Here is a 24,105-nt window from a genome sequence, read left to right as displayed (position 1 = left end):
TCTGAGATCCAAACTACCTACACTCTAAACTGCAGTAGCAAAATATCCCCATTTTTTTCTGCAGTCACTATCAAAGGATACACTATTTTTCTTGTCTTCCATATAAAAAGACAATCATGATAGAAGTTCAAAATGCTTCAAGAAGCAAACGTAGCATGGTACCGTATTCTAAAGATATCTCTGAAACAGTATTGTTGGACTCAGTGATATTTTGTAATGTTCATATATTTTTTATTGAATTAAGCAGCTTTGAAGCTTATCAGGCACTGCCCAACAAAATATTTAGTCAAAAAAAATTTACTAACTTTTAAAACCTCGAGCTAGTAGCTCAATATTCTATATAGCGAAAATTGTAAAATATTTCATAGTTTTAATTCTCAAGCCAACTCTTGCTGGCTCCCTGTACATTAAAACAAAACAAAACAAAACAAAACAAAATTTAAAAAAACAACAAAACAAAACAAGCAAAAAAACCCCAAAAACACAGCAAGAAAATTATTAACAAAAAATAATCATCAGAAAAAATATCCTCAGGCAAAAGAAATAAAAAAGAAGACAAAAAAATCCTAAAAAACCAAGCCTAATCTGTAGATATGCTTGAGAGAAGACTACAGCCTAAAGAAAATCAAGTATTGCATAGCATAATCTAAAAATTCAGCTTTCAGCGAACAGAAAAGGAAAAAACAAAGCAGTTTGGTATTGACAGTTTTCCATCAATGACAGTTAGTCATCCAGTACTATGTACATTATTATACACTGTATGCCATTGAAAATCCTGTTTTCTTCACTCTTAAATATATTCTTAAAACAGGATTTTTAATCATCTAAACAAAACACTTCCTGGCACTTTGCTATTACAATTACTCTGAACAACATACTGTAACTGAAGTCCTTTTAAAGTGTCCCTTAGAAATGAAAGTGCCACTCTGCTACATATCATTCACCAGAAACCAAAACAGAACCACGATGCTGTATGTCTGGATCCACTGAGTGCAGCAACACCATTCCAAGTCAGATTGTGACCACAAAATTCCAATAACTGAAAGACACAGACCTCTTATACCTTGTCTGGATAATCCAATGTTCTAGTTGGTAAAGCTTCAGAAGTGGTCATAAACAAGCACCATGCTTAAAGGCCTCTATGTCCCTGCAGGGAGATCAGGTTTGGATTTTTCTCTTGTGTTTTTCTTTTATAATTACAAAAAAAAAAAAGTACTTCAGATTACAAACATACATTCACAGCAAAACACTGTGATCTTTTCCACTGCAGTTGTGAAGGAAATCTCTAGTCCCATCTGAAGACAGATAGCTTTGATACTGCAAATTCTTGAGTAAAGTTGAAAGGAGCCTTTTTCTCTCCAGAGGCCTCAATGTTGCTAAATCATTTTTTAAAAAAAACCAACAAACAACCCAGAGTACTAAAGATCTTCATCGCCTCTGCTGTGCATATACTGGGTAGGCTAGTGTGACATTGAGAGAATCATTGTGCTGCACAAGTGATGTATGTTGGTAATGTAGCACCAGTTCTTTGAGCGAGTTGTACAAGTTATATGGCTCTGCAAATCCATACCCAGTAGGTGTTTTGTTTATCACACAGTGCTTTACTTCGCCATCCACCCTAAAAGAAAAACAAAACCAACCAATTTTTAGTTTATGACAACAGTAAAATTAAGACAGAAAATAAGGTACTAGCAATACATCTTAAGATGCTAGTCAGTACACAAAATTCCTTTGTTCTACAGTGGGATAATGGTAAAAACCTGTTTAGTCCAAATTTGTGAATGTCATCCTAGCTTAGGGGGGCAGGAGATAGGCAGAACTTAGTAGCTGCACAGAATGGAGTGCACACATGTTTTGGTTCCCTTTCCGAGTGAGACTCCTCTGTGGGAGTGGCACAGGTTGGAGCCATGAAGGAAGTGGAGCAGCAGTAAGAATGGCCTCAGGACTCCTTGACCTGCTTCTAAGCCTAAAGGTCCAAGAGGAATTGTACACATGCAAGTGTCTATCTGCTCCCAGCTGAAGGTAGCCCCTCACATGTTGGTTAGATCATTCGCAAGTTAGGGTACATACACAACAGAGCAGGCATAGCAGCCTTGTTTGCTGCTTTCTCGAACAAGGAATGTTCCATCTCGTTTTCCCCGTAGCAGATTTTCGGCTTGGCTTCTGTTGATATTTCCCACATTCCATGTTCTCTCATCATGATGGGGCAAGTCCTCATCATCTTCTACCATTGAGTATTGGCTGTCAAAAAGAAAAAATGTGTTTGTGAAACACAGAACAAAATCCACTAATTATGTAGTCTTTATTCTGTGGTACAGGAGGCCTCCTTGGTAAAATTAGGGATTTAAACGAAGTAATACTGCACTATTTAAACCACTAGATAAAAGTAAAAGATAAGCTTTGTTTCTTGTTTCTTTGAAGAACACACATAAATTTTAAGAAGACTATAAAAAGATGATGTTTTATTTTTCAGAATATGCCGTGAGCACTTCAGTACTTCTGCCATGGCTTACTGCTTTGGTAAATAGAAAGCCCAACAAAATCAGTACCCTCTGAGTCAGCTTCGTTTCTAAAGATCAGAACACTTGGTCAGCAATGAAAAATTATGCAATGTATCAACTACAGCTGCTGCTTGGAGAATCTCCGAGCAGTTGCACAGGGAGACAGATTAATTATTTATAGGGGAATGGCTTTGTGAAAAAGGTGCAATAGAACAGTGCTCTCTCTCTCTCTCTATCCCTCTCTCCTTATAAGCAGATTATGAAAATAGCATGCAATACATGCTTCTCTACTAAATCAGCCACCAATTATAAAGTTGATTCAGAGTTACAGAAAATCCTCTGAGCTAAAGCCCACCACAAAAAAAGAAACATCTGGTTCAGCTGTGTGAATATCACTTTGGAATTCTGCAGTTTCAGAGCTCCCCAATCCCATAAATCCTATACTGGTTGACCCTGCCTTTCCTGCTCAGCTTGCAGTAAGTCTGTGTTAGGCTAATGCATTTTTTCTCTATGTAATAGGCTTTTAATTAGTATTCCTTAGTCTAAGAAAAGATGACTTCTCACTCATCCATGGTTCTGTCTTTCTGAAGATTCGCAAAGTAGTCTACAGAAATCAGCAATTACACACAGAATTCTATTTTTCATAATGAGAATGGGGTGTTTTGTTTCAGATAACACTATCTCCAGGTCCCTTATCCCATCACTCTTTTGACTTGCATGGCATTCATATATATTCAGTAATGGCTCTGTTTTTAAGCAGCATCCAGAGAAAGCAATTCTTGTTTTGCATCCTGCTTATTATACTGGGGGATATTTTTCTGCAATATAATTTCAGAAGAATACAACTTCAGAAGAAAAGCCATATTCTAAAAGTTTAATTTTTCAGCAGCTATTAGACTTGTTAGCAAGGAGTATCAGAGTGAGAGAAAATGAAGATTTTTTTAAAACAGTTTCACTTACTATTTTGATGCTACACTAAACCCACAATGTTGTCTACTGTTTAAGTGATAAGAACACTAGTGAGAACAGGTGCCCTACATATTTTACATCTCATCTTTGAATTGCGCTAAGACTGAGAAAACAACATGGCTTTAAAATGTGTATGTCATTTTTATCTCCTCCTTCTACCACAGCGATAAGCACAATTTCCAGGATAACAGCAGGAGACTCAATAAACCAAGACAAATTAAAATAGATGTGGACAAGGCCAGAATGCAAGGCAGAATGCACTACAGTATTGTCAGTCAGCTGCTTTCATTGTATATTCAACCAGGCAGCATAAAAGGGATGCACAAGAAACTACATAGGCAGAAAATGTTGATACAAATACTTCTGAGACAATTTTGATTTTTCTGTTTGTTCGTTTTTCACTGTTACTCTGCTTCCCATATTATTTTGCATCTTGCTTTTGTTTAAATTTGGTCTATGTTTACATAAGCCAAGCACTTTTTTGCCTTTTTTCCCAAGAAAGAATTTAAATGTACTCATCAGCCTAGCCTCTGTAAGAACCTACAGTAAACGAAACTGTTTAAAATGATAGAATATTACCTTGCCATTTTCCAGAAAAATAAAACAGACCACAAAACCAGAGAATATTCCTCAGCACATAGAAATTGATCATCTCCAACAACAATGTGAGAAAATGATGTGGGTACCCCTATACTGGACAACATAATGGTGCTCACAGTTCAGATTTGGAAAAAGACTTCTCATTCCTAAGAGACTTTCTGAACAACTTATCCAGCTTTATGACATCTCTCTAAAATACAGATTGCTTATGAACTCAATTTTTCTTGCAAGAAAAAAGACATAGGTTACATTTCAGTGCTTTGCTACAGTAACTTGAATATGCACTTCACTGAAGAAAGGAGGAGAGTAGAGGGTGAGACAGCATCCTTTCTAATACTTGCATTATGTAGGCTGTCATGTCTTAACACGTTACTGAAGATCTAGGCTCGAGATTCCCTCTGTGAGGTCCAAGACTTAAATATGCTTTATCTCACTTTTGTATTCAGGTGATTTGAAACCCCAGAAATATCTAAATCTTTCCATACTTACTCTTCTGCATTTTCATTTCCAAGCCATTCATTTAGCTTCTTTTGGCGAACACCTTTTTGAGTCAGCCACCTGGACAATAATTGCAAATGAAATTGATTTTTAGTCACAAAAGTTGGACACCATTAAAAAACCAAACAACTTAAAATTTGTAATTAATGATACTCACATCAAATACTGATCTCTTGTCTTCCTCAGCTGTATGAGGTCTGGTTTAATGCTGTTCATACGCTTGTCTATCTCTCTATATTCAGCTGCTTGCTTTTTTAGGTCTTCTTCTAATCTACGCCTGCTGTCCACAATTTCACTTATCCGAGACTTCAGTTTTTCATAGTTGTGCATGATTCTAGATGGAAAAATGTGTTAGGTTACACTCTGATTTCTTATTCATAACTTTACAGTCTGCTATTTAGAGGTGTAGACACCTAATAGATTATTTCTCTAGATATAGTTATATATTTTGCCAGTTCACATCTACCCTATTTGAGGCTTCTTTGCTTACAATTGAACAATTTCAAACTTGTCATCCTGATTCAGTTTTAGGCAGACCTATACTTGGCATTGTTTGTTTTTTCAAAAATCATACAATTTGATATGCAAAATCAAATACTGACCTTTGTATTTCTTTGTCATTTCCTTCTCGTTTAAATTTTTCAATGTATTCCTTACTGTATCTTTCTTGTGTTTGGCACTGCTCTTCAAATATTTTTATTGTTTCATTAAATGCCTCAATGGCTGTTCTTTTCATTTGAATTTCCTGAAAATAAAATAATTGTTATTACAGTTGTTATCAGATAAAGGGGAAGATTTATTGGCTTGTATCACAGAAACACTTCAGTATATTGTAGAAGAATATCTTTTCAACAAAATGTATTCTGTCTGCTGAACTTCATGGCATAGAGACAACAGGTTTGTGCAAAAGGCTACCATGATAAGATTTCCATGATGAGTTTTCTCAAGAAATAGAGCTGCTAAAAAAGAATCAATTACAATCTTTACTTTGCATAAATAAATTGATGCTTAGAACTTTATGGCAGTGCACGTTGCCGTTTGTATAAACTTAAGTCCTTAGAGGCACACCTGGCTTTCTGAAATGAAGGTGGCCTTGACAGCTCTCAGGAGATTATCTAGTTTACCCTCCTGCCCCTACATACCTAGCTGGTAACCAAGTCTTAAGTCATTAGTTCAAGTTGGCAGCAACTCTCCAATTTTCTTCAATTCTTTTTAGGCATATTTTCTGCAGTCTTGATTCTGAGTCTGTAAAACTGGACTAATTCAGTGACACTTCAAGGCATGGCTAAAATTGATTAAGCTGAAAGAGGCAACTTTTCATTCCTGCATTTTGTCTACACATGTCATTTCTTTATTCTGCATAGGTAAACCAGACCCTTCAAAAACTCATAATAAAATGCAATGTTTCCCTGCAAATGTGCCTTGAAAACAGTAATTCAGCTTGATGAGATCAGTATGCAGAAGTGGTGGTAAATCAAGCCAGTTATGTACTTGCTTTTGATAGAGCTGTCAGACTTGGGCAGAGGGTGGCTTAGTTTACAGGTGGTGGCTGCTCAAACATGAGTAAGCAATTGCACTGGTGCAAGCAAGCTCATCAGGGCAGTGCAGTGGTGGTGGAAGAGAAGAGTAGGAAGATGACAGTATGAATTCACAATAATATTCTTTAAAATCTACAAAGTCTGCCATTCTTCCTTTGGTTCAAATCTAGCTCACCTGAGATGTTCTTGTGTAGTCTTCATAGAGCCTGTCATATTCTCTGCTTTTTTCTTGGAACTGGGTATTATATTCATGCAATTTCTTTCCTACTGCTTCAATGCTATCCTCTTTTACAACTTGATCCTGGAATTATAAACAGGAAGAAAGACATTCTGTAAGGAGACAATCGTATTGCACAGCTTTTCTGAATAAAACTGTTTAGAAATGCTTAGATAATTACATGGAAATGTGATTCCTCTTTCACCAATATGGAGATACACTAAATGCATAATATGCAAATGAGAAATTAATGACAAAAAGGAATTTTGCATTGCAAGTGTTTAGCTTTATACTGAAAATTACATATTTCACCATTGAGTGGGATAATAATTACAATGTTTATTTTCTCACTGTGTGTCTGCAATATTTAAAGTTTTAAATATTTACATGCAATGCATGTAAAATTTTGGGTTTTTGTTTGAAGTTGGTTTTAAACAAAAATATCAAGTTTTGTACCCACTTGATTTTTTCAAACATTAACAGAGCTGAAGTTCATGTTCTGCAAGTTCTGCAATAATTTCTCCATATTTAAGTGAAACATGAAGAAAATAAACCAAATTACCTGCTGGTACTTAGATACTGGATAGAGTAATTTCACATCCAGTTTAGGATTATACTGGGCTAGAGATTCATTCCGGTAGTGGTTTATTAGCTCGACCACAGAGTTGAACGTTAATGGGTCAGAAAAGCCATATTTTCCATCTCGGTGAAAAATTTTGATTAACTTGTTATTTCCTCCTTTCCTGCAAATAAAGTATACTGAAAAGTTAGGCATGCTTCAAGTACTATTTCCTTAAGAATACTCTGCATTAAGCGCAGTTATTGCATTTTACTATCAAGTATTACAGACCCAGTGTAACCAATCTTACCTCAGTGTCAGTGTGTAGTCCCCATGCATTTTGGTTGAAGCATCTCGTACCAAAAAGGTACCATCAGCTGTGTCTCGAAGTTTCTCATTTACTTCTTCTCTAAAATGAAAGCAAAAGTAACCAATCATTACAATTAGTTCTTACACACTTATTCTTCCACAGTGCTCTAAATTAAAATTCAAATGTTTTGAAATAAGTGTGTTTTAGAAGCCTTCTATGTCTCCATATTAACACAACTACATTATACCTTATTTAAGTGGGATAAAAAATGGCATACTCTTTGCTCTCACTACTGGACAAAATTATTATTCATGCAAAGCTCTTTCTGCTTGTTCATACAAGCCTATGCAATTGGAGCAGACAGTACTGGTCTAGTATACCTATATATAGTACAGATAAAAATATTGCTAATATATGGCACTTGTTAGTCTGACTTGCTGACCATTGTGCCTACAGCCGAGGCTCTGAATGAAAGACAAGAACAAAATTCTTTCTTAGTGCTATCTTTTCATGATAGCATTTCATAGAAGTCTTAAAGTAATGGAACAATCATTTTGTGTACTACATTCTAAGTCATAGCTTTTTAATCATATTTGGAATAAAACCAACTGTAATATGTTTGTGGTGAAAGCTATAATAAAATTGCTCTTACAGTTGTGAATTTACACTCAAAGCATAATACATATACACAGATTGGCACAGCAAGAGTAGCACAAAGCCAAACATAAGAAATACATGTCTTGAGGTGATTTACCTTGAGATATCCCCCCAGTACCACTCTGCGTCTTGTAATGACATGTTGTTATTCATGCTATTGTTAGTTACGCTATTAGGTTTCGGTGGCTTAGGAGGCAGTGCTGCAAATGAAAGGGGGGAAGAAAAGTTGTAACTCACTGAAAATATGACCATATATTCCTTAAAATTACACATTTGTACATAAACTTTGTAATCCTAAGAGTGCGTTAAAAAAAAGAACTGGTTGCCAAATAGAGTTGTCCATCATTAACAGGGTCTAAAAGACACTGTAGGAATTAAGAAATTTGAAAAGAAAAATTCAAAAGGAAGTTGTACTGTTTAAAAAAATTATGTTATCTTGCAATAATATATTTTAAGGAAAATACAACACCATACTCAACTCCTGCCCCTGTGAAGAAAGCATTTGAGAAAAAAAATCTGAAGTTTTTCTTTTACCTTCTTTCACCATCTTTGGGCGAACACAAGTAATAAAACATGCCACTTTTTTCTATCCTCCTATGTAATGAACTTAGAAAATTTTCCTGTTTTCTTACCTAGAAGCAGAGTAATAAAAGATGCAAACCCATAGTAATACAGTATTATTTGAAGAAGAATCAGGGTTTTGTGATCCTTGGCATACTGTTTAATGATTTGCAAAAAAATAAAAAAAACCAAGCCCAACAGTTTAAGAAACCCATCTGTGATCCAAATATCCCTTGTGTTAATCTTAGTATTCTACAGAATAAATTGTGTTCCAAATGCCAGGACTGATTAAAAAACATCCCCCCCACCCCCACCTTTTTTTTTTCAATGTCAAAGCTGCATATGTACACCAGTGGGTGCCAGAGAAGATACTGCAGCACTGACTTAGTAACGGAGGGACTACACTGGAATCAGGATTAAAAATCAACTATCAACTCAGCTCTTTCAGTTCTCCAGTAAGTACATAATTCTTGTGCTGTATATTATGACCATGCTCAAAAGACAATGTTTTTAAAGTTGCAAGGAATATCAGGATAGTGCAATACTTTCATGTGATATGAAAAAATGATGCTACAACAGGCATCTAGCAATTAGTATTGCTAGATTTTAGAAATGTTTTTTCCTTAAACAATCCAAGTCAATGATTTGCAATCACTGTTTCAGGAAATATGAGTGTTACTACAGCATCTCCTTTTAGGCACAGTGTGGAACAGAGACAGCAAAAAATAATAAAAGAAATACAATTTTTACATGATAAAATAGCAGGACTAAAACTACATCTGACATAATAAAACTGAAACAGAAACAGGTCAATTCAGTAAAAATTCAATCAAGCAGTCAGGTATTTTAATATGCTAAGATTCCAATTACTACAACCATGCACTAATTCACAATTTTATTATAATTTATGAAAAAAAGGAAAACTATTTGCATCAATAATAAAGTAAAGAAATTATACATATCCAGTAAGAATTTTTCAGCAGCTATAGAAAAGACCAAAATTAATTAAGTCTTCTATAATAAGACTGCAGTTTTACCTGGTGGATCCATTTCTATGTAAAACATCAAGTCTGTGCCACAATTTATATCTGTCTTAGGATAGTCTAAATCCAGTTCTTCCATATTCCAAACAGTATTGTACATTTGTGTGAGTTTCACTGAGTAAGCTCAGATACAAGAAAAGAGTCAGGCTGTCTTTGTAATGGTGTCTTGGAATTCATTTTAAAACCTATAAGGGGCTGCACTGTAACCTATTACATCATAATCCTCAGCCAATCATGTCAAAATAATGTCACCAAACCACTCCTGCTTCCTCATTTTGTTCTACATTAATCTTATAACAATTTCAGTTTTGGGAAGAATCTACATTTAGCAGAATTGCAATATAAAGCTAGTATTACACACAAAAGGAGCAAGTCGGCTCTCCTTGCCCATGTTCCTGGCTCATTTTCCTGATTTTGCAGCATGGTACAGTCCAATCCTGGCAGGATGACAAAAGGCTGATATGCTGCAGCACGTAGCTCTTACACACACAGGCGCACACAGCACACACGCACACACAGGGCAGCTCCTTTCAAAGCAGGTCAGTCACATCTCAGGTGCATTCTCCTGCTTGAATGGCTGAAGTTTGCCATTCAGAAAGATTTAAAAGGATTCTAGAACTACTACACATGTTAGTGAAGCATTAGAGAAGAGCATGACTGTGTGTGTATATAGCTATTACACATGTTTTATACAAACACACACAGAGATGCATATAGCCACATAATGAAATACGGATTATGTTTCTAAACCCTGCATATTTCTACTATTTTTATGAGCACATGGGTCCAATAGAGTTTATATTCCTATATAACACATGCTTACCGCAGAGATGGCTTTCTCTATTACTATTATGTTATAAAACAATTCAAATCAATCTAGATTAATTAATTTTGAAATCTAAACACCAAATATTGTAATCTTACACTCAGCTGATTCACTCAAATAATGGAAGAAAGTCGTAAGTGAGCAAGATCTTAAAAAATGGTTTTCCTCAACATAATAAAGCTATGAGGATACAATAAGATTTAGTCTGCCTTTTCACATCATTTTTCTATTCTCATTGATATATTTATCAAGTTAATTGTTTTTAAAATCAAGAGTCTCCTGAGTGTCAGTGTGTCCTTAGCCCCGTGACTTTATGTCAGCACCACCTTCCAACCATTTAGAAATATTCAATCTTAACTGCCTCCATCACTGACTGTAATTCTCTCTGACCTCTTGGAATAAGCATGGACAGAATAGGCTATTAACTTCAGAGCAGAATGCTATGTAAGCAATATGAATGCTTTATGCTTACTACAATCTATAGGGGGAGAAAAACAGAGACCAAAAATAACTACAACAAAGATTTGCTGTAGCCACTATCTGTGCCTTACACCATGAGAAATTCTGGAACAGCTGAAATATGCTCTGTCTCACAAATATTCATTTAAAAAATTAACACAATTTATATGATTTCCAAATATTTTGCCCCTGCCCTCTCCTCTCACTCCCTCCACTGTCTGTGCCCCTGAACAGACAAGCATCAACAAGAACATGTCTGGAGTACCAACATACACAAAAAGATGCATGCTAATTTGCTTTGTACATTAAGAAGCTTCATTTTGAAGTAGACTCTCCCTTTCCTGTTGAGGTAGATATGCTCCAAAGATTCTTTCCATTTCCAAAGTGAAATAGGATCCTTAAAATCACCCCAGACACAAGTCTAAGCACTGAACATAGAGGTTTAGCCCACCTGTTACCCAAACAGTTAACTTGCCAAGCTAATTATTCAATTAAGTTATAAAGATTTCTTACAAAAACTGCATTGCTGCTTTTAGGTCTCATTGGATCAGTAAATTTTTTATTCCATTAATAAAGACTTTCAGGAAAAAATTACTTCCCTAGAGTTTCACTGGTGGCTAAATTTAGGACTGAACAAACTTGTATAATCAGGTTAGTGCTCAGCTCAGACTAGCCTAGCCTGGAGGCAAGAAAAGACAGAGGAGGCACATAGGCTATTACCCATTTCATATATAACCTGGAGAGGTACTGAAGTACTTGATTTAAATTCACATATCTTAAAAGACTCTTAAAGCTCTACCTGGTAATCAGTTACAGTACAATACTTCCAAGATGATGAAACACAGAAATTCAAAATCACTTACTTTGTAAATTATGCATCGCAAATGATCACCTTTGTGAAACAGTCGAAGATACAATCCAGTACTGGTTTCCTCTTACAAAAATCTTGCTTAAAAACAAATCCTAAAACCTCCATTTACTAAGAAGCTTCTCTGAAGCAATGAAGAAAAAGAGACTGCTCTGCTTTCCAACCAATGTTCCATAAAACCCCCTAAAAGAGTTGTAACTTGCAGTGAGAAAATCCAAGCCTTCTATCTCAATTGCTTAAACCTCTGTGCTGTGCAGAAGGTATCCGCTTACTCTGGTTCATCATTAAAAAGTGAACCTGACTTCAGCGCTCTGAAAAAAAGAAAAAAAAAAAAAAAAAAAAGGAAACCACCACCCTCAGTAGCTTGCACGTCTCTCTCAGATAAAGATCTCAGTTTCATGATTAACTTGGGTAGGTTCAAATATTTGCTGAGCCAGGGATTTCAGTTGGGGGATGGGAGCCAGATTCAAAGTAAAACTTGTCATCAGCTAACAAGTGGCCAATGAGGGGCTAACTTTCTCATTTTATCTAAGTAAATGAGAAGACCATTGTAAGCGGCCTTAAAATAGTCCCTATCACTGGCTGCTGCATGCAGTATTGAAGATGAGAAAAGCACCATGAACAGCAAATACAGGAAGTGGCTAACTGCAGAAGAAAAAAAAAAGAATAAAAATTTTCCTTGAAAAGAGCTGCATCTCTAGAAGCAGCTCTGTGCAAGCAAAATAGTGTGCTTGCAAGCACAGCATCACCTCATACATGCTCATGCTGGATAAAAAAAAACAGGTGGTGCTCCTTCAAGACCCTTAGTCTGAGGCTGTGAGACTTTTTATCGATTTCCTATATACTAAAAATATTAGGAAAAACATCTGTCTGTATTCATGGTGGTTTCCAGTATATCAGAATTGTTCATTTCTTGGGCAGGCAGGTGAGGAAAGAAGCTGTACAGTGAGGGAGAAGCTTAGGTCAAATCTATTTTCCTTGCCTTAGTGTTGGTGGAGATCAAACTTGCTAAAGGAACAGAGTAGCAACTGAAGAGCCTACTTCCCTCTGACTACAAAGGCTAACTTTTTTCGCCAGTTAAACTTCTACAAGGCAATAAATTCAAAGTAAAAGGAGAAGCAGACACATTAAGAGGAGGAGAGAAGGGAATTAATATTTTCCTCACACCTCTTGCAAACAGTGAGAATTTCTAATAAAAACACAGAAAATTTCTTTAAGATCTTCTTGTTGCTCCTTAAGGCAGTCAAATAGTATTGAAAAGTTTTTGCCTCCTTAATACTCCACATACCAAAATCTTCCTATGCTGTGAAATACCACTTGCACCTAATAATGAAACCCCAAATATCTGCAGTACATTTTTCATGTTTTGCACTTGATTGATTAACCTCACCTATAACAGTCCCTTGCTTCCCTAGTTTTAGGCTGTGCATATCTGAACAATTGTCAGCTCTAAATATAATTTAAAGCAGCAGAGCCATGAAGGTACAGCCTACTTCAAGTGGAGACGGAAACCAATGTTTCTGAACTAATTTAGTTTCAGACTGTAGTTGATACACTTCTTTACTGTTAAAATTACAGAAGGGATTGAGAACATTTCCTGGTTTGTAGGACCATATTACAGATGTATATAGTGAAAGGAGAAAAAACAACCCAAACTGAACTTTTTTATCAATTAAAAAAGCACAGATACCTACACAGAGATAATGAGTTCCTCATTATCCTCCAGGAGAGAACAAGGGTCTTGTCCAAAAAAGATATGGGCACGCACACACCTGCACTTCCAAATATTGCCCTGTCTTGTCTTTTCATCTAAATTTCAAAATCCTGAGTGGTGCCCATTTTATTTTGCAGCCTAATATTCCTTGCAGTCATACTCAGTGTGTTCTTCTATTAACATAGCACTTTTTTTTTCTAAAAAATTATGACTGAAGCAGGAAAAGAATTGGTCAGGTTTGACGTGCTTCCACGTGTTTTATACCCTCATACAAATACCTGCACACAGACATAACAATCTGTAAAAAAATGCTAATAACATCATATGTATTGTTCCACTTTTATCAAATTCTTGCAATTAGATATTGAAAAACATAAAGCACTGGCTTGTGTCAAAACTTAAGCCAAGGATACAGCATTCCAAAGCAGGTGGTTAGCCAAGCACAGTGGTTTCCACGAGGTCAGGGATAAAGCCTTTTATTAGCTTAGGAGGGGAGCCCTCTGCTGGGTAGGACACGGATGCACACGGTCTCCCCTGCCGTGGGCACCGCACTGGCTCTCCCTGGCACACGCAGCCCTCCGCATGCTCCAAGCCACGCTCGGCACTGCTGGCAATCCAGCCAAGACTGTGACATGGTGCAGATAAGTTCTGACAACGGACAGCATTCCTACACATTTTTTTATGTCCCCAGGACAGTATCAACAGGACTGTGGTCTCAGGCTGATGCCTGTAGCAACACGGGTGTCTTTAAGGAGGAATCAAATTCCAGGAGACATTGGATCAGCCTTTACACTGCCCTGCTCTAGCTGTTATGCCAGCATTCTTCCGAGTATCTTTTGTAACTAAAAGCAAAGTGTCTGGACTTTCATCTCCTCCCCAACAAGTGAGCAGTTACATATAAAGCAGCCTTATTACCTCACTCATTCTGAGCTATGATGTTCTGAGCAATGAGAACTACTTTTTCAGGCTGCAGTATTTCAGTCTGAGCTGTTATTTACAATGCTACATACAAGCCTGGGAAACAGGGATAAACTCGGATAGACAGCCCAGACAAAGCAGCACAGCTCTAATCAGTGCACAGGCTATTGGAGGCTTTGATTCATTGATACAAGGCAGCTCTTCTGCTCTTCACCAGCAATGCCACGAGCTCCACACATCCCCGTGCTCTCTCACCACATCCCACTTCCTCTTGCCTTCCTAAGACAGACATTACTCTCACACACCCAGGCTCCAGAAACGACCCCTATGTCCCTAAACTTTTCACCCAAAATTACCTCCCAACTTTCTCTGTGTGGCCTGCCTTCACAGCTATGAGTGATAAACAGACCCTGTTGCTCTGAGCACTTACTACACCTACAGTGGGCAGCTTTGGGATCTGCATCCAGGGCAGGCCACCTCCAGACAGAAAAAACAGGAGCGTTTAAGATCCTTGACAATTAACTGAAAAACTACCCCAGTCTTCTATATCTATAAATATAGCCTGATATCGCCTGTTTTCTACTATTTACCTTCACAAGTCTGTATGACGTGTAAGATTCTGAGCAGCACTATTTGCTAAAATCTGGTACCATTAAGACATTTCCTTCTAATAGTACTGTTTTGGATGGCACATTTAGAGACTTGTACTCTTTAATTTAAAATCTGTGCAGCTGTACATCAAGCTGGGATGTTCAGATGGGATGCAAAAATCACCTACCTTGCCCACCAAAACCACCTTTGTCTCTCCTACCAACAAACTTGAACAATGACACAAGAACCAGAAAACTGATCTGATTTTTTCCAGCCTTATTTCTCCTGCAACATTACTTTGTCTTCATCTGGTACACAAAAATGTACGATTCTATTAACAGGTATTGTTAACTTCAGTATTTTTACGTAGGACTAAGCACTTTTTAAATCCACAAACTGGAGTAGTTTGCTGATGAACACCACAACAGACAAAAAGCTCCAATCCAACTGTTCCATGGTAAGTCAAGTAATAGTCTACTACTAAGTAACTGTTCTTTTTGTGTTGCGACATCCAAGAAGCATCACTTTAGGTAAAAGATGTCCAACTGAAGATGCCTAATTTAAGATCCTAATTTAAAAATACAGTAAGATATAAGGTCCAGCTGCTTACTTTCTAGTGTTTTCAGGTAAGAATAATTAGTGGGTGATATGGTAAGGAAAAAACCCCACAGCTGTGCAAAGATCCACTTGCTATTAAGATTGGCTATTTCTTAACACTACATTTAATGTATTTATATACTGCATAAGATATCACTAGAACTTCATGTACAGCTTGTTTTAGACAGAATGTTCTCATCTTAACAAAAATAATTAAGAAGGAAGGAAGACATCACTCCAGCCTGTGAAAAAGAGAAGAAACTGGCAGCACTGGTTTTCCTGTTATCACTTAGTTGTCATGAGGTTATTTTCAATAAGTAAAATTGTTTCAGCTTAAGACCTCTCAAATCCTCCATGTGTAAAATTCTATTTAAGACTGTAATTCTCAAAATACTTACATGACAAATAAGGTGCATTTTATTTGGATCTTTTTATTTAAGTCTATCTAAACAGTCTATATAGAAAATAAGTCCTCTAAAAGCAATAATCTTAAAGATGACGATTCTGAGAAACACATCTTAGAGTGTTTTCTATAGTTCTATGAGAACAATAAAAACAGACCGCTTCAGATGTTCAGGTCACTGAATGATATTGGTGTGGAAATGGACTCATGACCTAATCCTGCAAACTCACAGAATTTTCTATTAAGATTCAACTTTTGAAAATGATTCAAAATCTTTACAGACCTGATGGCAGAGACTAGCTAACCAGACACTACAAAGCCTGAAAATTTGTATCTGAGTGTTTTTTCCAGCATATTAGTACATGTGCAAATGTTCTAAAAACCATTCTACTAGACATGATGGACTTTGAAGTGCACAGGGAAGGAGTTCTATTTTTGTAACAGACCACATGAAAAATCCTAGTAGGACTGTCAAAGTAAACTACTGCATCATGCTATATTAATTAATGCAGAAGTTAATATTAAAAAACAATAAGATATTCAAGTATAATTATCAATGTAGCGTCAAATCACATAAATTGGATGGATACAATGGCATTTCTTCAAGCACCCAAATGACACTCTCAAAATGACTGGATTCCTAGTCCTCATTAGTAGTTCTAACATCAACACCTTTCACTTTTATACTTTCCTCACATGAAGCAAGTTAGGCAGATATGCAACTGAGTCATCTCTTAAATTCAACTTATAAAATTCTTGCTTTGAAACTGAACGAACTGTTGACCCTACCTTTGTAACCTCCCAACCAGTGCTTCTAGACACATATATTTACATACTCCAAAGCATTTGCAAACATGCAACTATAAAAAGTGCTATTAGCATTAGACTATTAGGATCTGTTTTGCTTTTTAAAGCTTGTAACAAGTGACAAAGAAAATAATTCTTTAACAATTAGCATATATTTGCTGATTCTTGGTAAAATAGTACAAATACTGTAAGTTTGGACTCTCCTAGTGGTTACAAAGCATTAGGCATAACAATACACAGTAGTTCTGGAAACCCCTGTTTAACTACTTCACCAAAATTGAACAAATGCTGAAAACAGATGTATGCAAAATGTTAGGGACAGTTTCCTAACTAACAGAGCTGGCAAGATTAGAAAAGCCTTTCAAACAGAGCATTAGGACGAAAAATTTTAGCCATTTTAAATTAATCTTCATTAGCCGATGAAGAGGATTATACAATATGCCTACCTGAAATACAGGAAATAAAGCACATTTCTGCTGTGTTCTAGCTCTTCAGATCTTAAGCAACCCTGCAAATCCTACTGCCAAGAACTTTATTTTGTGCTTTGGCTACAGAGATGGGAAAGATATAGGATGTCCAATGTTTTGTTCACCCTTTCCTTTGTTAGGACATTCTCTGTTAATAAATTGTGAAAGGAATTGCTTTCAGCTAATATGTAAAGTTTCCTGCACTAATAATTTCCTTTGCACATAGATAGCAACTCTGCCTTGCTTCTACCAAATACTTGATTCAAACCCAGGGATTTTGCATAAATTAGAGGTGTGCTTTACTATTTGTTGACTTATTAGATGTTAACTTACAGAAGCAATACGAGTAGGATCTAGTTTTCCTGGATGGACTCTTAATATTTTTTACATTATTTATTGATATTGATAAATAATTTTTTTGCATATCTGGATTAAAATAAACATATATGTAAATAATGTCTCCATAGGGTATAGCAAGTCTAAGAAAATTTGCCTGGGAGTAAATTCAGAGTTCAATAAAAATTCGAGAAAGCCCCTCTACCACTGTATGATATGCATTCAATTGGTTTATAGGTCTTAAAAAATACAAAATCCTATTTGCTGTTTACTGAAAGAGAACAAGAGTCCTAAGGCGATACAAATATTGTCACTGAAATAATTTTAATGAAAAAGACTATTTCTTATAGAACAAACATTGCACACCATTGTAAAACATCTAAATAAATTCTGCTTAGCTCTGTAATTTTGCACTTTTGTTTTCCATTAAGTTTGATTTAAATAGAAAAACGCAAGCATTTACTGCCCTTAAGTTGAATTTTAATATTTAAGATAACATATAATTTTAAATTAAAAATATTTTACCTGGTACAGGCTGTCTCTCATTCCATTCACTTGTGATTAAAACCTCTAGGATTTTTATGTGGTGTTCTGTATTATCAGAGCTGCAAGAGATGGATTAGCAGTAAGAACTAGGAGAAATACAAAACTTTATTTTAAATTATTAGAAACAATTGAAAGGATTTACTATAATTCCCTCAATCAGAAATAAGGTCAGAAGATTATTTAATTAATCTTACTTTGTATATAACCAGTTCATATTTATAGTACAAAATATGGTAAAGAAGACCCACATACCTTGCTATCTGGAATTTAAAAAGAAGAGGGCTGAAAATTTCAGCCAGAGATCTTGCATTCAAGAGATTTTTGCTGGAGGCTTGACAAACTCTGAGGAAATGTTTAAGCAAATACTGGAGTGTGAGCCAATACTGGGGAGGTATATTTGGAGATCTGATCAGTTTCTTCAGCAACTGAGCATATTCCTCTGCGCTCTGCAGTTCTGCAAGCAAACAGATAAATGGTTCTTGAAACCAGCACAGGAACATTAAAGTAAAATGAAACTATATTTGGCTGCTTTGGAAACACCAATTTTAGAGAAAAAAAAAAATTCTGTCCTTAATTAGAGCCAAAAGATTTCTTTCTTCTTTTAAAAGAAGTGAAATGCTCAGGGAAGAATAAAGAACAAGTATTTAAAAGTCAAATGGAAACAGATATGCATTTTGGTAAAAACCACAATGTGTCAGAGTGTACTGGTAGAAGTCTGTCTTGTGTTTAGCGTCACACATGATTGGGTAATTCTGAGATGCTCTAGATAAGTCTCACAGGTGCTGTTCTAACTTTGAAGGTTACCAGTAACAATATCCTGTCCTGAGATATATAACAGAATACTTGGCCCATGTGCTGAAGGTCTGTAAGCTGTACTTGTTTGAAATGACCACTGTAGATGACGAATCTCACATGCATGTATTTCTCACTTCATAATCCACAACCCCAATGTAACACAGCACTACATGACCTCTAATACATTTACTTTGTCAGCACTGATAAAAAGTTAAAAATTAGCTTTCTGCATACAAGTAAGTCCTTGATTTTTCCCCCCAGTTCTTCTATAGTATTTCTAGTTACTAAAATGAAGAGAACTGTGTTATCCCTTATATTTTACATTACATTTACCTAAATAAGTAACCAAATAATGCAGAATAATGTCTAGATCTGAACTATAATAGCTTTCACTCAAAGGGGTAAAGGTATATTTTTGACTTCTGAGATGCTGCCAGGTTGTGTAGAATTTTTGTTGTTCTGTGGGTGACATGCGAACCACCAGATATTCAGAATTCTAATAAAAACCTTTTTGTTTGATATTGGAAATAATGCAATAATCATACCTTGAGCTACAGAGATCATGTCACTGTAAACAGCTGCTGGAATGATGGGATTGGGCAGGTCCAGGATATACCTCTTGAGAGCATCTGATAAAGTGTTAACATCAAATGTCTCTAAATCTAATGAGGAGGCATCTAAAGGGAAAGAGCAACATGCTATTTAGACTTCAGAAAGTGGAAAAAATATACAAGCTCATAAAAAACAAAAATTGCTAACTTACATCTGGTTCATGGGGAGCAATTCATAAGAATGTAAGACACCAAGAAAAGTTTTTGAGATGAAGAACACACAGAGCTCAATACCATACCCAGTCCCTCGGCATCTGATGAACCGAATGGTTTCCATAACTGTGTGTGGCCTTCTGCCACATACAATTCAGGGTTGAACTCAGAGTAACAGTAGTGACTTGCTGCATCTTAGCAATGTTATGGAACATCAGAATATTTTTAACAGGTCCGTGTTTTATGTGTAAATATTTTGTGTGAGAACTAAGTACTAATCAAAGATTTAGTCAAATGCAGCTTCTCTACAGGGAGCTACTTCTATTATGACTGAAAGTTTGATTAACATCTCGAGGATCCAAGTCTGGAAATATTTATGTTAGTAAGTTGAAACAAACATACACGTGCAGAACTGTGTGCTTGGTGTTTTATGCAGCTGTTGGGATTTATCTTGTAAAACTTGATACGCTTCCAGGACAGTTATGACTTGGGATAAGGTTTGGGAGTGTCACATAAAGGACTACTTGTTAGTATTGGAGCAAAGAATTATCAGCAGCAAAAATAAAACCGGGAAAGTACAGAACTCCTTAGTTAGTGAAAGCAAGGTTAGAGTTCATCCTACAACATGAAACTCTGACACAGTAAATTCCTAAATGAATACAAAAACATCTGTATTTTGTACAAGAATTTAGAGGCATTAATGCTGATCAGTCTTCTATCTAGCAAGGTCCCTGGTAGAATAACTGTTGAATCTGTTTATCCAGTTTAAACACAGGCAGCAGTGAAGTAGAGGACTCAGATAAATGGTGTGTCCACCAATATTTGAAATAAGGCAGCCAAGAAAGGATAATAAGAAACTTACTGCTCCTCCACCTCCTTTGTTTTCCCCAACAAAACTCTTGCAGTATGAGCTCAAATCTTACCGGACACCAAAGAATTTGCATGAGAGAAAAGGCAAAATGAATGTCTCAGATGATATAAAGAAATAGCTTTTATTAGTTTTGCTGTTCACTTTTTTATTTCCTAGGCCACATTAAACCATACTTCTTATGTGTTGACCATTTCTCTGAAGTATGTCCCAAATTACTATAATGAACATATGAGTAAGAATATACTTTGCAACTCTTTGGATACAGTATCTTAAGCAGACCTGAATTCTTCCATCTGCTGACCTGACAAGATGTAAATCAGCTTTGATTTTGAAGCCTATCATGTATTGTGTTGATGCTAACAGACAGTTGTCCAATTAAAAAATGGAGAGCATTTTAACCACTAGCAGAACAGCACATTAATGCAAGTTCATAACTCTGAGACCAAAGCTGACTTTGCCCTCTGAATTGTCATCCTGCCAATTCAAAGAGAGCAGGCAGAGAAAATGAGATCAGTCTCTATCGCTGCACCTGGATACTCACTGCACCAGCTCTGTCCTGGGAAGATCCTAATCCTGTCTTACGGAGAAGTCCAAAAGAGACACTGTTTCTAAATGGAAAAGTTCTGATTCTGTTACTCAAACCTAACTACATTTTAAGTAAGAATACATATAAACCACGAGTTTTTAATCTCAAGAGACAGATAAACCTTTCATAAAAGTGTAGCTCTGTTTAGAAACTTAAGAAAGGATTCAGATAAATTAAGAGATACAATCAAATTGGTGCCACAGAAAATCTGGATTTATCTGGACTGAAAAACAAAAATATACCACCAAAAATGTGACTGCTATCGTGAGGCTGCTAGCACCACATGCCTACCTTCTTTCCCTGCTTGTACACATATACTTGTTCACTCCTACCATAATCAGCATAGGACAGGATGCTCCTTTGTTTTGAAAAAACAGACAACTCAGAGTACCATCACTTATTACCTTTGTTAATAAATGTGGAAAATTGTTAAAAATGAGGAGACTAAATCACTGTGTGAGTTTGCTTTCAACAAGACAAGCAACCATTTTAATTTTCTACCCTACATTTTCATCATATTTTTGTACTCTTTTAGGCAAATGAAAGCTCACACCACACATTGCACCCCAGCTTGGCAAGTCGTGGTCAAACTCTTCTAGTCTCATACTGAATTCTGGCCTGAAGAAGAAATTAATTTATACCAAAAGAGAAGAGGAAATATATTTCAGGAAACTTGAATGGGGATATGGTGTTAGTGGTGTAGTTGCATTTTACTGTCTGAGAACTCAGCCTACAATATTAATTCAATTGTCTCTTTCACTTCGGTATCACTCTGAAGCTGGTAGATAGCTGGCTGCTATTGACATCCCACCTATTAGACCAAAAAAATGCACCCTAGAACTGTATGTAAACAACTGGCCATTTGTTCACAAAATAATAACCTGCAGCCTTTCAGGAACAATGTAGTTTTACCTTGATTCTGAACAAAACATCTTCTTTTTCTCTGTACAGCTAGACTGTCAGTCTTTGAACAAGTGGGATGACAAGAGTTTAAAATAAATACTCTTGAAAAAAAAGTGCAGTGGAGCCATGAAAAAAGACAACATGTAAAAGTGAAAAACATTTTTGTAGCAAGTGTAAAAGTTAGAAAACGTTTTTACTTATATATGTCTTCTAAACAGTGTATTATTGAGAACTCACGTGTGAATGAGAGTGGTGTGACCACAAAATCTGTGTAATGCTTTAAGGAAGAGAACTGTACTTACCACATTCAAAAATTTGTCTTAATTCCACTGCACTGCTTGAGCCTTGTGCTCCATACAAAGTTGAATACTCCAGACCTTCGAAACAAAATCGATGGGACACATTCAGGACAACATTAATATTTCAGTGACCGTTGCCCTGATGCCACATATTTCTGTTTTCTTCAATAAGTACCTACAGTATAAATTAGCAACATTCTTTCACCTACAACACTACAGAATGTGATTGTTTTTTAAGGCTGTCAGACACCTCTTTGTGCACTCAAGCTGCTGTGTTTGCAGAAAGAGATGGCCAAGGAAGATCAGAGATGCCAGCAGTCGCACTGGGAAACAGATTCACACTGGTGTCAGAGAAAATATCTGTATATATCAAATAATGTGCCCAATAATTCACTTGCATTATTAGAAAAGACATCAATAAAGTGTCTTCACATGAAAGATACTGTTTACAAGTTTCCTATGTCAGTGAAAAGAAAGAAGACATAAGGAAAGAGACCATATGAAGGGATGCAGAGCACTGACGATTAAGCACTGTCAGTGTTGTCTCTGGAAAGTAGCAGTTCCTTATGCAAACTGGTGATAAATACCAGCCCTTCACACTGATATCAGTAAGCTCCTATTCTTTCAGGACAGGATTATACTCCTTTAAAGTGCCAGAGGATCATGTTAGAATCTACGTCCCCAAGGACAGCAGCATGATTCTCATCAGAATACCACTTCTGCTCTTGTCCCCAGCTTAAGGCCCCTAAATGAGCAGCACTCACTGAGCTGCCCCTTATCTCACCATGACTATGAAACCAACATCAGAGGAGGTGCTAGAAAGATAGAAATAGGGCAAAAGAAGTATGACATTGTGAAAGAAAGAAGAAAGCCTCAAAATGATGGAGAGACATCAGCACAAGAAAGCAGATGAGGGCAAAAAAATTAAATAAAAGCGACACTGGCTCACTATAAAGCAGCAATAAAGAATTGGCTCCTGAAGAATAAAACCAGCTCTTGAAACCTTTTCATATTTTACTATTTCCTTTTTTCAGGGCAAAACATTACTATTTTCCCCTGTGCATCTGTGTATCTAACTCAATGTTATGCTGGCATTTACATAACCAATTACGGGTGATTACTGGTTAGAAAAAACAAAACAATATCAAACCCTTTTCCCTTACTTTCTATAAATACTTATATTAATTATTAAATGCCATTTGAGGTAAGCTCTGCTTTTGTTCCTACAGTCCAAACAGCCTCTAATGAGCACAAACCAGTGCAACAAACCTTAAAGGAGATGGTTTTGGATGTTAAGTAATGTGATGCATTATCACCTCTAGAAAGAGGACATGCCAGCTCTGGATCCAATTCTGCAGTCTTGGTTCACATAAGCAAAAAAATACCTTGGTAGATCATTCTTCAGCCTACCTTTCTTTTCAATTGTCTCTACTATCTTGACGAGAATCGGTGGAGCAACATCAGGAGGTGTGAACTGCTCTGTAAGGTCTGGAAGTGAAAAACCTTTAAAAAAAAAAAGGAAGAAAAATAAGCCAAGCTGCAGATGAATGCAATTACTTTCATAAAACACATACACAAAGGTGCCTATATGACACCTATATGGATATGTATAAACACATATATGCACACCCTCTACCCTATTTTCAGAAGACTGAAACAAAATGATTATGATAACTAAGTAAAAGGGAAAAAAAAAACCCAGAAAATTATTAACAGAGAATTTTTAAAGAAAAACTTTGAGATAGCCAAAAAAATATATATCAACTGAGAAAGAGCACAGAGTTTTGGCTGGTAAGTCACCCTATTTTGGATTACATGACTTCATAAAAATGCAAACATATTTGCTGCAGTTTAACCCAGCCAGCAGCCAAGTCCCACACAACTGCTCAGGTACTCTCCTCT

At 36.3% G+C, this 24,105-nt stretch overlaps 1 protein-coding gene and 1 long non-coding RNA gene across 3 annotated transcripts in view; one reads left to right on the top strand and one right to left on the bottom strand.

The window, feature by feature from the left end:
• Positions 1-507: 507 nt before the first annotated feature.
• PIK3R1 (phosphoinositide-3-kinase regulatory subunit 1) overlaps positions 508-24,105 on the bottom strand; it is a 55,231-nt gene continuing 31,633 nt past the window's right edge. Inside the window, exons 3-16 of one of the 2 annotated variants that reach the window (XM_033085453.1) lie at positions 23,614-23,706; positions 22,207-22,281; positions 19,326-19,457; positions 18,238-18,439; positions 17,965-18,044; positions 7,947-8,049; positions 7,193-7,291; positions 6,886-7,066; positions 6,282-6,407; positions 5,171-5,313; positions 4,726-4,902; positions 4,560-4,628; positions 2,071-2,241; positions 508-1,618 (exon numbers count right to left, since the gene is read on the bottom strand). In XM_033085453.1, coding sequence (XP_032941344.1) covers positions 1,429-1,618; positions 2,071-2,241; positions 4,560-4,628; positions 4,726-4,902; positions 5,171-5,313; positions 6,282-6,407; positions 6,886-7,066; positions 7,193-7,291; positions 7,947-8,049; positions 17,965-18,044; positions 18,238-18,439; positions 19,326-19,457; positions 22,207-22,281; positions 23,614-23,706 — 1,841 coding nt within the window. In that variant the 3' untranslated portion in view covers positions 508-1,428. Of the gene's footprint in view, positions 1,619-2,070; positions 2,242-4,559; positions 4,629-4,725; positions 4,903-5,170; positions 5,314-6,281; positions 6,408-6,885; positions 7,067-7,192; positions 7,292-7,946; positions 8,050-9,447; positions 9,657-17,964; positions 18,045-18,237; positions 18,440-19,325; positions 19,458-22,206; positions 22,282-23,613; positions 23,707-24,105 lie in introns of those variants that run through there. The other variant, XM_033085454.2, reaches the window with a different exon arrangement.
• LOC117010657 overlaps positions 8,583-24,105 on the top strand; it is a 31,135-nt gene continuing 15,612 nt past the window's right edge. The window contains exons 1-2 of the long non-coding RNA XR_004420727.1: positions 8,583-8,865; positions 15,200-15,286. This is a non-coding gene — a long non-coding RNA (uncharacterized LOC117010657). The remainder of the gene's footprint in view (positions 8,866-15,199; positions 15,287-24,105) is intronic.

Source organism: Catharus ustulatus, chromosome Z (assembly GCF_009819885.2).
Source record: "Catharus ustulatus isolate bCatUst1 chromosome Z, bCatUst1.pri.v2, whole genome shotgun sequence".
Classification (NCBI taxonomy): Eukaryota; Metazoa; Chordata; class Aves; order Passeriformes; family Turdidae; genus Catharus; species Catharus ustulatus.
Note: the sequence above shows the minus strand (reverse complement) of the source record. Positions and strands in the feature narration are given on the sequence as shown.